Raw genomic sequence first — 14,946 nt, 5'->3', positions numbered from 1 at the left:
ACACTTAAAGTGAAATTCTATGTTTTTAAGGCAGGAAAATAAATGCACACTTTCACGATTGGTGTGGATTCTAATAAAGACAGGAAAGGTGATTTTTATTTTCTCCCCGTAACTCGGGCGGACTGAAATCTAAGCAAGGTAGTGACGTCTTGTGTGGCGAGCCGCAGACAGGACATTGAGGCTGCTGTGTGTCCTGCACAGACATCTCTGTGTGCTTTGCAGAATAAAGTGTGACCTTCTTCCCTCTCCAGCCCCGGACGTGAATGACGTTTAACTGATCTCACTTTCTGTTCACCCACGGCGGAGGGTTTGATGCTTATAAATGTTTATTTCGGGGTTATGAAAGTAACTTTCTGAATACTGGTGATCTACGTTGGGACCCATGTGTCCCTTCTCCTGCAAACTATTTCCTGAACGGTTGCTTTCGAGATGGAAAATGATTTTCGCTCATTCCCGGTGTGGTCCCACGAGCCCGTCAGGGACCACCAGTCACACGACCTCCCCTTCTGTATCCCTCCCCCGGCCCCAAGACTCTCGGGAGCCCCCAGACCTTCCTGGGCGTGGCCAGGTGTGGGGCAGGTGGGAAGAACATTCCAGGTGGCCTGAGTGACAGCCCAGCACATCCCAGGCCAGGAACGTCAACAGAACCTGCTCCCTGCTTCCGGGAAGAGGGCCCCGTGCTAGGGACCCTGACCTGGAATTCTAAAGTGAGGGCAGCTTAGGAAATCTGGTTAATTTCGCTACCATCATTATCACCGAGGAAACCAATCTGCATCATCTCGCCTCCCAGATGACAAACAGTCGGCAAGGGACACCTTTCTCAGGGGGAGTCACCCAGTCTATAGCTCTGTGCAGATTTGCTGGGAAAACTGGAATTCATTTATGCTCTGTGTCACTTGGAAAACGCACCCGCCCCTCTCCCCCAGATCACGACTTTAGAAAGACATCACGGCACCCACAGCGGGAACGGACGTGTGCTGTCCCCCCAGGGTTATTGCGGTCCCTGGCCGCGAACCCCGCAAGTGGCTTAAAACAATTCCAAGTGTTTTGATAGCTTAGACACCACTTAAAACTTTAGCTCAATGGGGTCACTTTCAATTTTTCAGGGCAGAAATGAGCTTCCCTTTGACAGGCCATATTTCTGCAGCACCGTTAAACGGTGGCTTTTCAGAGCGGTGTGATTTATGGCCAGCTTCTAGGAAAGAGTATGTTAGGTGTAGGATGTATCTTTTTTTTTTTTTTTTTTTAAAAAGAGCCTGTCTGTACATACAAAGAAGGAAAAGTTCGCAGCACTAACTCTGTTCCTTTCCTGAAGGTAAACTCAAATAATTTGCTTTTTAGTAAGACAACATTTTAAGATATGGAGCCGATAATTTTTAATGCAATCCCACATCATCATTATTATTATTATTAATTATTATTATTATTATTTCAGGTAAAAAGGCTGATCTTATAAAAGCACTTCCCTCTCCCACAATCTCAAATCACATGCCGAATTTTGTTGGCATATGGGGAGGAAAAAACAGATTCAAGAAGTAAAGTTTGAGCGGTTGCCATGGTGCCTGTAATCCCGTCAGCTCTGGAGGCTGAGGCAGGAGGATCGAAAGTTGGAGGCCAGCCTTGGCAACTGACCAAGACCCAAAGTAACTTAGTGAGACCCTGTCTTAAAATAAAATATAAAAAGGGCTCGGGTACCAAAAAGAGAAAAAAGCAAAAAAGAAGAAGAGGAAGAAGTAAAGGCTGAGCTTTGTCCAAACGCTGGAGATTCACCTTGCTCTGGGGGAGTCAGGAGACACCTTCTCTCCTGGTTCCTCTCCCTCCTGTCCCTTTCCTCAGGCCTTTGCAGGACTTCCCGTTGGGGAAGGCTCCAGTCTCGTCTGAAAGAGAGGGTCATTGCCTAACGGAGCGGCTAGGATTCCGAGAGCTGGCAGGTGTCTGCAGACCCTTCCCTCCCTGCTCCTTCCTCCTCCGCGGAGATGAGCGAGAAGGGAGCCGCCCGGCCGGCCCGTGTCTGGCTCTTACTGTTGACTTCTGAGAATGGAATGTTTTCAGTCCCCGGGCTGCTGTGGATTAATAAGGAGGCCGGGGGCCGAGGAGTCTGAGCAGCCGGCTGGAATGACCTCCCGGGTTTTGAGTGGCACTAGAATAAACCACATGGAATTTGCTCAAGGGATGGATGGGAGGTCTCTCCATCCCGCTTCCCAGGTGACAGAGTCTGGGCACCGCACCTTCTAAGTGCCCGAGGAAGACGGGCAGGGACGCAGTGTTGGCATCAGACAAGACGCTCAGGTTAAGCGCTGCGTCTCCGTCCAGAGGTCCTGCCTCCCGGGGCAGCAGCTCCCGTTGCAGATGCTTCTTTATGATCAACTCCAAAGAACACTGGAGGCTTCTGGCCCTCGTTGAAACCCGTCGCTAATCGTATCTGTGTCTCCTTTGCAATCGGGACGGTTCCCTCTCAGACCTAGTTAGACACCCAGTACTAAGGGGGATATATTTTCATTTGGAAACAATTCATGTTCAGAAGATTTAATAGTATTACTAACAGAATATTTACTATTATTTTCATTACTTACAAATTAGTTCATTCTGATGGAGACGTTTGCTTTCATGGAAGCATAAGCTATTTCAAGTTGCTGCATGCTACTTAGTATCTTTCTTTCTTTGTTTTCTTTTCTTTCTTTTTTTTTTTTTTTTTTTTTACCTGCCCAGTCCCCCCCCCCCCCTTTTATTTTATTTTATTTTTTAATTTTATTTTGAGACAGGATCTCACGCCCTGTCTGGCTTCAAACTTTCAAACTTGCGGTTTTTAAAAATTTGTACTTATGTATTTATTTTGGCACCAGGGATGGAACCCAGGGACGCTTCACCACCGCACCACATCCCCAGTGCTCGTATTTTTATTTTGAGACAGGGTCTCACTCAGTTGCTTGGAGCCTCCATAAGTTGCTGGGGCTGGCCTCGAACTTGCGATCCTCCTCCCTCGGCCTCCCGAGTCTCTGGTTTTACAGGCGTTGTGCCAGCACACCCGGCAGACTCACGATTCTTTTTGACTGACCTATACTCGGTGCGCAAAGTATTCCTTTTGTTGAAGCGGCCATCGGGAGCGCGGGTTTGGAAGAAGCCATAGGGAGAGTGACGGCGGGGCGAACGCCAGATGGCCCGTGTTTCCATACCCTCCTGTGGTCCCATGGCTGCTGGGACCCTCTGCAGGGGGCGCCTGCCCCGGTTGCGCTCCTGACCTGTGGCCGGGCCCTTCCTCCGGACCACGCGCCCTAGCCCGCTCCCCTCGGCCGGGCTGGACGTGCCATAGGGCTTCCTGGGGCTGGGGGTGCGCCCGACCCCTGACGCCCAGCCTCTCTCCCCGCAGGATCATCGACGGACGGGATCTGATGCCCCTGCTGGAAGGGAGGAGCCGCCGCTCGGAGCACGAGTTCCTCTTCCATTACTGCAACGCCTACCTGAGCGCCGTGCGCTGGAGCCCGCGGAACGGTGAGTGCGCAGCCTCCGCAGCCTCCGTGCCTCTGGCGGAGGCCGCCGAGGCCTCAAAGCACTTACGCTCGCTCCTCTTTTCCTCCTTCCTCCTCTCTCCTCCTGAGCCTTCTGGCCACACAGCTGTCCAGGTGAGGCCTCGTGGGACAGTGCCCTCCACTCACCGGAACCTGTCTCTTCCAGCCAGCGGGTGAAGGTGCAGGTTCTGGGTGGGAGGCTGTAGCCTCGTCCGCCAAGCGCATTTCCTGGCAGCTCTTCCTCACTCTGTGCCAGCCAGAGTCCCATGCGCTCTGCTTGACCTTGCAGATCCTTCCCCTCCTCCTTCCCCTCCTCCTCTTCTCCTCCTCTTCCTCCTCCTCCTCCTCCTCCTCCTCCTCCTTCTATTTGTTCCTTTTAGTACTACATGACAGTAGTCTATTTTGACGTATTTTTGCAAACATGGAATATATCTCATTCTAATTCGGATCCCAGTCTTGTGGTTGTACACGGTGGTGAGATTCACTGTGGTCGATTCATATATGAACATAGGAAAGTGATGTCCAATTCATTAAACTGTCTTTCCTGTTCCTAGCCCCCCTCCCTTCTCTTCATTCCCCTTGTCTCATCCCATAAACTTCTATTCTTTCCCTCCCTGCCCTACCCTAATTGTGAATAAGCATCCACAGATCAGAGAAAACATTCAGCTTTTGGTTTTTTGGGATTTGCTTATTTCCCTTAGCATGATATTCTCCAGCTCCATTCATTTACTGGCAAATGTCAGAATTTCATTCTTTTTTATGATTGAGTAATATTCCACTGTGTATATATACCACAGTTTCTTTATCCATTCATCCGTCGAAGGGCATCTAGGTTGGTTCCTAGCTATTGTGAACTGAGTTGCTATAAACATGAATGTGGCTGTGTCACTGTAGTGTGCTGATTTTAAGTCCTTTGGGTATAAACTGAGGAGTGGGATAGCTGGGTCACATGGTGGGTTCATTCCAAATTTTCTGAGGAATCTCCACACCGCTTTCCATCATGGTTGCACCATTTTGCATTCCCATCAGCCGTGTGTGAGTGGGCCTTTTCCCCACGTCCTCGCCCACACTTATTGTTACTTGTATTCTCGATCATTGCCTTTCTGACTGGAGTGAGATGGAATCTTGGTGTAGTTTTAATCTTCTTGCATATTCTTGTACCGGGAAGGTCTCCTTGTCTCTTTCTTCACGGAGGCTGCTCAGAATGCCTCTGAGACCCAGCCAACTGCACGGCCCGGGAGTCTGCCTGCCCTCACAGCAGGCTATTCATTCTTGTAGAATTGACAGTGAATGAATGAATGAGTGGCATTAAACCAAGTGTGCGATTTGGTTCCCCCAACCTCAGATAAAAGGGTGGATCACGATTCCTTTGGTCTGTATTTTGCCCTCACCGTGTCTATTTGCTGGCTTTTGATAATTAAAGCCGGTCTAAAATGCATGCGTGTGATCACACTTCCCAAACCCAGTGTTCTTTGAACCCGCCTCTTCTGTGGGGTGCTTTGGAGTGCAGTTCCTGGGGCCCGATGCTCGGGGGCCACGGGTACTGCCCCAGCTATTGGCCTGTATTTAAGCTCAGATGCTTCCCTACTGCCTGCTGGCTTCCTCCCTCCTTCCCTCCTCCCTTCTCACCTTCTTTCCTTCCTTCTTTGTGCCAGGGTGGAGCCCAGGCTAAGCACGGACTCTACCACGAAGCTGCACATCCAGCCCCTGAGACTGTTTTTCATTACATCACTCGAAAGACTTAACAAGGAACAGCCTTTCTTTTATTTTTAAAGTGCAAGATGACAAACCTGCCATTTGCCGCAGAAATCACACCAAGTTTTACGCTTCAGCATTTAAAAAAAAAAAAAAAAAAATCTGGGTGGCTTCCTTGTGATATGTCCTACAAGGCAGAAATCAGGGGCTTGGGTTCGTGCACCAAGGACGATTTAATGCATTTATCTCTTCAGCGTGTCCATGACTCCTCATCTCCCTGGACATACAGTTTCCTCTCTTTGAGATCACTTTGCCGCACTTGCATATGAGCCTTCTCGCGAGTAGAGATTTATCCCGAATTCCTTTATATATGGAGCCCACGAGTAGGCAAAGAGCCAAGGTTCTGTGATTCCCAGGGTGTCCAAAGAGTGTGACATTGTATCCTCCAGCTTGCAAATTGCATTTGAGTGCAGCCATCCCCCTCTCAGAGAGGCCCAGAAGGAACATATTGGATCAGAGGCTGGAGGGACATGTTCTGTGAAGGAGTAAAGCGACAGGAGGAGAGAAAATAGGAATAAGAGAAAAACAAGACCCAGTTTCTGGTAGGCAACTGGGTCTGAGATAAAATTGGCTTCTTGGAAAGGCACCAGGAACAATTCCTTTGAGTGCAGTTCCTTAAACTCTTGGGTCTCAAACCGGACACACACAGAAAGAAGACGTCACGATATTGCGGGGCTACCCTTGGTCACCTAGCAAAACGGATCCCCTTTGCTGTCCACAATGGGTTGTATGAATCCCCAGTGGATTTTAAGAATGAGTTCTGATCTGTTTTCTCAATGTGATGCAAAACCCAGGCACCGGGCTTTGCCATCTTGGTTTTTGTGCCTGCCTTAGCGTTTAGGTATTTGCTGTTACTTTTAGTCATCTTTTGCAGCTCTGTGGAATGTAGTGTGCTAGCCTGGGCATCTGTCAGGGAGCAAAACAGACACCTTTTTTTTCTTTCCTGAGTTGCTTCCATTCTGAAGCATTTCATGCCGTGAACTGCTTGGGTGCTCGGAATATGGGGGTGCATCAGGGAAAGGTGAGTTTGCTCCATACGAACTTTCTCCCAACCACGGGAAATGGAGATTGAACTGAGACTTGGCTAGGGATTCTGCTTGGACGCTCAGTACCAGGGAATCACCAACAACCCTCAGACTGTGGGGGAATACTCTCTATATACAGTAGAGACAAGAGGATCACCACCTCACCTCATAAGACTTTATTAGGAAAAAAAGAAAAAGAAATTTAGGATCAAGGGTTTTGGCAGTGGTATGCTGGAATGGATTCCCAGTGACTCGGGAATCTTGGCAGCTGGTTGTTACATCTCTTTGGTTTGCATTTGACCCATGTCGGGAGTGTTTACACCACAGTCGTTGGCAAACTCAACCGAAGAGCTACATTACCAGTAGCTCATTTTAATACCATAAACCAGAGCCACCTACAAATGTTAAGAGCTAATTACAGCTTGCCCTGGTTGGTTGGAAGCCTAACTGTTACAATTTCAAACTGGATAAATGCTTCTTTCCAAACCGCTAGGATTCTATTCGCAAACTTTTATTTATGTATTTACTTGTTTGTTTTTATGATACTGGTGATTGTAGTCAGGAATGGTTTACCACTTTGAGTTCTATACCCAGTCCTTTTTATTATTATTATTTTTTTTTAATTTTGAGACAGGGTCTCATTAAATTGCCCAGGCTGGCCTCAAATATGCAATTCTCCTGCCTCAGTCCACTGAGCAGCTACGATTGCTGGCATGTTCCACCACGTCCAACCCTATTAAAACATGAATCCCTTTTACTTGTTATGCACCCACCTTCTCTGTAGGTATCTCACCCAGTTGAGTGACATAAGTGAATTACAAGCCAGTGTCATTATTCCTGCCCTATTTTATTTATTTATTTAAGTACCAGAGATTGAACTCAGGGATGCTTTAGCACTGAACCGCATCCCCAGACCTTCTTATTTTTTATTTTGTGCAGAGTCTTCCTAAGTCGCTTAGGACCTTGCTAAATTGTTGAGGCTGGCCTTGAACTTGTGATTCTCCTACCTCAGCCTCCTGAGTTGTGGGATTTCAGGTGTGTGTCTTCACACCTGGCTCCCGCTATATTTCAAAACACGTGTGAAACCATTATTATAACATGAATACATTTTCCTGCATTAAAATGGGGACTTTTGAGTTACGCATCTATTATCCGGAAGATGGATAATAAAAATGGTTGCCATAAGTTCTGGCATCTGAATCAAGACTCTTAAAAATTCACCACAATGTCGACTTGATTTTAAGGATGAAATTTATCCTAGAAGCTAGGTAGCTATCTGGCTCTGGGATTCTCTTGCACGTTTTCAAGCTGATGGTTGTAATCTGTGAAAAATAAATGTTCCTATTCCTGTAGGAAGTCCAAATCCAGGTAGACATACTGCAATTAGGACATGACTACAGGCATGTTCTGTAATACAACGCAACATAATATGTAATTAATATAATTAACATAGCTGTGTGCTGTATGCTGACTTTTTATATTGTTTTGTTTTTGCTTTTGTTACTGGGGATTGAACCAGGGAGCATTTAACCCCAACCATTTTTTGTATTTTGTTTTATTTTGAGACATGGTCTCGCTGAGTTGCTCAGGGCCTCAACAGGTTGCTGAGACTGGCTTTGAACTCTTGATCCTCCTGACTCAGCCTCCTGAGCCACTGGGATCACAGGCGTGCACCACCTCCTCCAGCCATATGCTGACATTTTTATCAATGATGGGCTACTGGATAATGGTGGTGTCACCCAGTAATGATATAATTCTCCTTGGTGTAGGTAAGCCAACTCTAAGATGTTTGCACAACTATGAAATCATAAGGACCCGTTGTTCGGGACACATACCCATGTTATGTGACACATGACTGTGTGGTAAAGCATCTTGTGCAAACATGGATGGTATCTCGATATTTTCTACAAATTATTTATTTTATTGTATATTTGAAATCCCATGCTTTGGGGAGGAAATGGGCTCCCCGCTGAGCAACAAAAATTAGTTCAAATTGAGCACGGTGGCACACGCCTGTGATCCCAGAGACGGAGGCTGAGGCAGGAGGATCACAAGTTCTAAGCCAGCCTCAGCAACTTAGTGAGGCCCTAAGCAATTTAGTGAGATCCTCTCTCAAAATAAAAAATAAAAAGGGCTGGGGCTGGGGCTCGGTGGTTAAGCACCCCTGGGTTCAATTCCCAGGACCAAAATAAAGATGAGTTCAGATGAGCAAGACACCAACATGTCCTTCTTCATGGGGAAGAATTCTCACATTGACATGATGTTACATTTTTAAATTCGGTTTTCTTGGGAGATTTTTTTTTCCTGTGATAAAAAAAAAAAAAAAAAAACTTCAGACAATTAGAACAAAAAGCAATAAGATAATAGAATGCATTCTGAAGGAACGTGTTCGCGTTTCTAAAAGGGACCTCTTCTTCCAACGAGGAGATAAGTAATGGTTTCCCATCAAAACGGCATTAACAGGGTGAGGAAAGAAAAATGCTTGTCTTGGTCACTGTTTAAAATTCACATGCAGTTTAAAAAATTAATTTTGCCTGTGAAATTCACCTCATAACCAAGGGAAGATGCTACTTTCAGCTGCGTGTGTCCCGTGGTATTGGCGGGGAATGTGGGGCTTGGTATCTGTGGTCACTAATAGTTTGGGTGGGCTTTCCTCGAACACCCTGAATTCCTTGAACCCATAATCATAGCAACTCGAAGTGAATCTGCCCCAAGATGGGAGGGTTCGTTTTGTCGACCGAGGCGAAGGACTGACCTGGGGGACTGAGCCAGGGTTTCCTGAACGTGCAAAAATTCCATTTAATTAACTTCGTATCATTATGGTTCGGACGCATCCGTGGCAGGGTTAAGTTCCCCGGCTGTTCAGCTCCTTAGTCGAAAGGCCCCCATGAGCGGATTTGGTTTTCTCTGACAGAGTCTGACATATATTTTCACCTGGCGCTTCGTATGACCCACAGGCACCGTTGGACACTGTTACAGCTGGACATTCATTTTCCAACTAGCGTGTTAATATGTCTGACCTAAGATGACATTAGCACCGTGGGTGGAGAAGCACCCGCCATTGCTTTTGGTAATTGGCCTCAGTGCAAACTGACCTCCTTACAGAGATGATTAAGTCCAAATAGAATATCGAAAAAAAAAAAACCAGCGTTTCTGAATATTCAGACACACTCTCCGCTGTGCCCATTCCGACCTCAGCCTTCTGACCGCTCCTGACCTTTGTCCCGTTACGTTCACCATCCTGCCGTCCTGCCGATCGTCTCCGGTACCGTGTGCATCTCTTTTCTTTGACTTCAACACAGATCGGTATGTCTGTTCCCCAACTGTGACCCCGACAGTTCCTCCCATCCGCTGTCCGACCTGGTATTTTCTACACAATCCTCTCCAGAGCCCGTGGTAGTTAATCATTGTCTGTCTGCCTTCCGTTGGCGTCTTCTACCCAAAAATGTTTTCCAGGTCGCCCTGGACCTTTCTCTCTCTCTCTCTCTCTCTCTCTCTCCTCTCTCTCTCCCCTTCTGCAGGTTGGGCAGCTTCTTCATGTGGCCACTGAACACACTTCTTGACCAAAAAAACCAAAGCCCGTCCCCTCGTGCCTATTGCCGTCCGTCAGCGATGATTTTGCATTTTGCGATTGATGTTTCATTCACTCCTCCTCATTCAAAGGGGTTGTGCAAACGTTAGTGTCCGATTTGGCTGTAACAGCAGAGGGAAGCTTCTATCTCCAGCTCAGGAGTGAAGTCAAGAGGTCCCCAAAGGTGTGGGATGTAGCCTTCAGGGTTCCCCATACCACCTGGAGGATGAAGCATCTTCTGGTGTCTGGTCCACCCAACCGTATCATGATGGTGGGTTGGATAGAAAAGATGAGAAGGAAAAGGTTGGTGTCTATGGAACAGGGTATCTGGAGCCTCCCAGTGACCTCCTACAGGACGGGAGTGGGTCTCCTGTCCACCGCAAGCGTCCAGGAAGGCAGTGGGGTGGAGTTTTGCTTGGGATACCCATGTACCCAGGTAGCAGTCACTGTAAAAGCTGGGAGAATATCTTGGGTTCCCACTCAACGTCATCTCTCCTCTTAGGGGGTGGACAGACAGATGGTGGAGGCCATATAATGGGTATATAGTGATAGAGCCGGAGGCGGACAGGATTTGCAGCCAAGATGGTTAGCGTTCAGAATCTGCGCCATATGCACTGGAGGACCTTCAGCTACGACCGTAATGCTCTCCTGAGCACAATCGAGGAGATGACTCTTCCACTCCGCCACCTGTCTGGGTGCCTCTGAGCCTCCATGGACTGTCCCTGGTCTTCACCCATATCCTCTCTCTCCCTGTGTGTGACTGCCCTGGGGGTCATCAGCCCTGGTCTTTCTTCTATGGGCTCCATCCCTGGCTGCTATGGTTTGGATGAGAGGTGTCCCCCCGATCTCATGTTTGAGACAACGCAAGAAGGCCTAGAGGTGAAACGGGTGGATTGTAAGAACCTTAACCTATTAGTGAATGATCCCCTGATAGGACAACTGAAGGCAGGTGGGCTGTGCCTGGAAGAGGTGGCTCACTGGGCACGTGCGCGCCTTGGACCTGGTGAGTGGAATCTCATTCTCTTCGCCTGGTGTGGTCATGATCCAAGCTGCTTCCGTCCACCTCACCCTTCCGCCATGTTGTTCTGCCTCACCTCAGCTCCCAAGGAATGGAGTCGGGAATCCATGGACCACGACCTCGGAAACAGACAGCCCCCAGATAAACTTTCCCTCCTCCAATTGCTCTTGTCACATCTTTTGGTGGCAGCAAAGAAAAAGCTGACTGAAACGCTGACCTTCACCTGTCTGTTGACTTGGAGTCCATATTTCTTCAAGTCCGCGTTTCTCCATGGCTATTCTCTTCTGAAGAGTCCACTACCTGTGCTGCATCTGAATTCCTGCTGACTGCCCATTATTCAGTATCAGGAGACCCCCTGCCCCCCAAAGAAGCACTTCCAAGCTTTCTGAGATCCTATTTCCCGTAGCCATTCTCTAGCGGTGGCCAGCAGCTGGTTGGTCCCTGTGAGAACTAGTCATTCACAGCTGGGATTTGGGACAGGCGGGTGGCAAGGCCGGGAGAGATGGGAGGGATGGTCACACCCAGAGGCAAGGCAGGAAGAACCGGGATGTGTCTGGTATACATCATGCACCCGCTGTGTTCTGGGTTGTAGAGTTCTGTCTTTCTATAGGCAAAACCGGGACTTGGCGGGAGGGAGCATTCGTCCCGGACTTTTAGCATCGGCTGGCTGATCTTGCATTGCTCTCAAGCCTCAGCCGCTTTGACGCACGTGCTCTTCGCTGCATCCTCTTCTTGGAGACTTTTGCCTCAAGGGGTCTCATGGAAGCTTCCCCTGGAAGCAGGAGGAGTTGGTCTGTGATACGTTTTCCCAGGGCGGAGTAGACACAGATCTGGGCCACCGCGCACAGACGGGGGTGACCCTCAGGGCACCAGCGAGGGGTCTCAGGTCCTGGGCACTTGGGGATCGTTTGTGTGCGTTGAGTCAGAAGAACCTGGTGGCCTCGGGCGGTTGCAGGTGACAGACATCGTAAGATCTGTGGGGCGTAGGTGCGGGGTAGCTGTCCGAGGCGGAGGGAAGGTACCGAATGGTATTTTTGAGTAAGAAGGGGACCACGACATGGGACTTCAAGCCTAGAGTCCCTCGGGTGCCGTTTTCCCGCAGGGGTAAAGTAGGACAGTATTTGAAACAGTTCTTAAAGAGTCAAGTGGAAGGGAATGCAGCCAAGACCGGACCCCCGAAATATTCGCGCAGGGCTTCTGTGGTCTGTGCGAGAAATCCTCCAAAGCAGGCTGGAGGCACCTCGGCCAGGCGCCAGCAGCCCCCTCGGGAGGGCCTCCAAATCTGAGCCGCGCGTGAAGAGCCGACGTGTCGGGGCCATTTAAATTTAGTTTCCCCTGTTCTTTACGAAGCCTTCCTGGGGAAAAATATCCACCTTCCGAGCCTGGCAGTGGCAGCAGACTCAGCAGCAGGTGGGGCCCTGTGGGCTTTGCCAGGACTGGCGGTGCCCGGCGTTCCGCTAACTCCCGCCTGACCTGCCCACCTGCTGGACGCCCCTGAGAGCTGAGGGCCCCCGTTCTCTGTCTCCCCGTCTCTGTTCATCTCTCGGTCTCTTCCCACCTCTGCTTGGTCTCCCTTTCCGTCTCTCTCTCTCCTCCTTCTCTCTTTGTCTCTCTCTCTGGCTCCATCTGTGTCTCCCTGTCTCTGTTCATCTCTCGGTCTCTTCCTACCTGGGGTTGCTGAGGTCTGACTGCAATGTCGGCTCCTCGAGCCTCTGGGTCTGCCCTTTCTCAGCAGGAAGGAGAGGGACATCGGCTGTCCTCTCCATCTGGGCTTGCTCCGGCTGACCCTGAGGACAGATCCTAGGTGGGTGCGCACGGCGGCCGGCTCTGTGGCTGTGTCACCAAGAGCTTTGGAAAGCCAGGTCTTGTCTCCAGGAAGGAAGGACATGGACAGAACCTAAGGTGCCTCGCGGCCGTTTTCAACTCTGGGGGGGACGGTGACCACATCCCGAAATTCTCCCGGCAGCCTGGCAGGTCTGCCTGTGGGCCTGACCTTATCTGCCAAAGGCAGAAGCATCAGGCGCCTGGGAGTGACTCAGACGACATGTCCTCCTCCTCCCCAGACGCAGGAGTCTCACTAGGAGCCCTGATGTCTCCGTCCAGGGCGGTTCACCTTCTGGCCTCAGCATCTGCCAAACATCCAAATAAAACCTCAGCCGGGCCAGGATTTCCCCTCCTCCAGTAGGACAGGAGGTCAGGGCCTGTTCCGTGTCCAGTGCTTCATGTAGATTCTGCTGAGCTGTTTTGGGTTTTGATCCGCTGATCACGAAGATCCTGCAATTGCCAAGTATGGCCCCTGCCATTATAATGCAGATCATCAGAGCAGCCTAAACAGATCTGGTGGGGAGAGGCTTCCCCTGGGAAGGTCTCTTTGGTTTTCCTGTGAAAGGCCGAAGATTAATGGAGAAAGCTGGGCACTTTGGTGAACACCTGTCCTCCCAGCGGCTCGGGAGGCTGAGGCAGGAGGATGACGAGTTCAAAAACGGCCTCCGCCAAAGCGAGGCCCTAAGCAACTTAGTGAGATCCTGTCTCTAAATAAAATGCAAACTAGGGCTTGGGGAGGTGGCTCAGGGGTCGAGTTCCCCTGAGGTCAATCCCTGGTACCAAAAAAAAGGCTGTCCCCATTCCCACCTCTGCACAGTTCTTTGTTGCAATCCAGTTCTCTGTTTCTAGGGGCCACGTTTTTCTTACCCAAGAAACATGCTTTCTCAGAGGAGTCCCAAGAGCAGGCTGCTCCCTGGGATGATCCGGTGTTTCAGACGGCGCCTTGTCCAACAAGCAGGAAATGCATCCGGTATTTCGGATGGAGCCTTGTGCATAGTTTCCTTCAGGGAAATTTCAGTGTTGGGGTTCTTGGTGGAGCATGGAACTTGCATCTGACGAACTCACTCCTTTTTGCAAACCGCCTGCCCCGCTCTGCTGTTGATGCATTCACCTGACTTGCGGTTTCTAACCGGCTTTGTGAGGGTATAGATGGCATGCCGTCAGATTCCCATGCCAAGATCTTAGTATATTTACGTGGCTGTGCAGCCCTGATCACAGCCTAACGTTAGAAGATGCCCTTCGCTGCCCAAAGACCCTCTCCGTTCCCCACTTGAAGCCCCTCTCTGCCCTCTCTTCTGTGCTTGCTGAGTTCTAGATCCGATGTACTCGGACATTCTCACAAAATGTGCGCGCTCTGAGGTTAGCAGAGCGCATCTCAGATGGCTCCTGATGACTACTTCAGCGTGTGTGTGTGTGTGTTAACCTCTTGCCTGTCTCTTTTCTCCTTTTTGTTTTGAGCAAAAATGCAGTTTTCCAACTGGAAATGTTGACGTCAGGCTGCAAATGGTGGGGAAGGCAGGTGCGGATGATGTTAGCCGCTTGGTTCTTACTGAGTGAGTGCGTCTTCTGCTTCCAAGCTGCACAGGTTTTGAAAGTATCTGGCCAGCCCCCAGGGAATTGTGTCCTGGGCTTCCTTCTCTCTTACGGGTTAGAAAGTGCAGAGAGAGAGAGAGAGAGAGAGAGAGAGAGAGAGAGAGAGAGAGAGAGAGAGAGAGAGAGGGGAGGGGTAAGGGGAAGACAGCTGAGTGTGTAACATGTTGACTTTTGCATCTGGTCAGCCACTGTTTTTAATCAGTTGCTTTTATTTTTTTTGCTTTGGTAGCTGATTAAAGAGGACAGGTTAATTGTCCCTTCCCTCCAATGCTAGGGATCAGAAGTGCTTGGACTTCATTGTTTTAAATTTTGCATTGTGACCTCAGGTCCACGTGTGACTGCATGGCCCATGTGATCCCGCAACATGTACAATCAGAAAAATGCGAGATGACACCCCATTTACGTCTGATCTATCAAAACGCATCCATGCCTTCTACAGTTGTATACCACTAATTAGAACAAATTAAAAAAAAAAAAAATACATTGTGCAACATTGCATTTGCACACACAGAATGAGATATCTCTGGGACAGGACCCAGTCCATAATGAGATATCTCAGTCTCCCTTGATAGAGATATCAAGTCTAAGGCAGAAGTTGATTGACATTTCTGGTGCATCCTGTGTGCATCTCCTGAAGGGAATTTCATACTGTAC

The 14,946-nt window shown here is 49.2% G+C and overlaps 2 protein-coding genes across 6 annotated transcripts in view; one reads left to right on the top strand and one right to left on the bottom strand.

Annotated features, from left to right (window-relative positions):
* Positions 1 to 11,565, bottom strand: part of PUDP (pseudouridine 5'-phosphatase) — a 205,734-nt gene extending 194,169 nt beyond the window's left edge. Inside the window, exon 1 of the mRNA XM_079123281.1 lies at positions 11,558 to 11,565. The gene's annotated coding sequence lies outside the window, so the exon portion shown is untranslated. The remainder of the gene's footprint in view (positions 1 to 11,557) is intronic.
* Positions 1 to 14,946, top strand: part of STS (steroid sulfatase) — a 437,786-nt gene that overhangs the window by 420,301 nt on the left and 2,539 nt on the right. For all 5 annotated transcript variants that reach the window (XM_079123184.1, XM_079123182.1, XM_079123183.1 and 2 more), the window contains exon 10: positions 3,368 to 3,489. In XM_079123184.1, coding sequence (XP_078979310.1) covers positions 3,368 to 3,489 — 122 coding nt within the window. The remainder of the gene's footprint in view (positions 1 to 3,367; positions 3,490 to 14,946) is intronic.

This window comes from Sciurus vulgaris (assembly GCF_902686455.1).
Source record: "Sciurus vulgaris genome assembly, chromosome: X".
NCBI classification, from domain to species: Eukaryota; Metazoa; Chordata; class Mammalia; order Rodentia; family Sciuridae; genus Sciurus; species Sciurus vulgaris.
The sequence above is the reverse complement of the archived record's forward strand: the minus strand, read 5'-3'. Positions and strand labels throughout refer to the sequence as shown.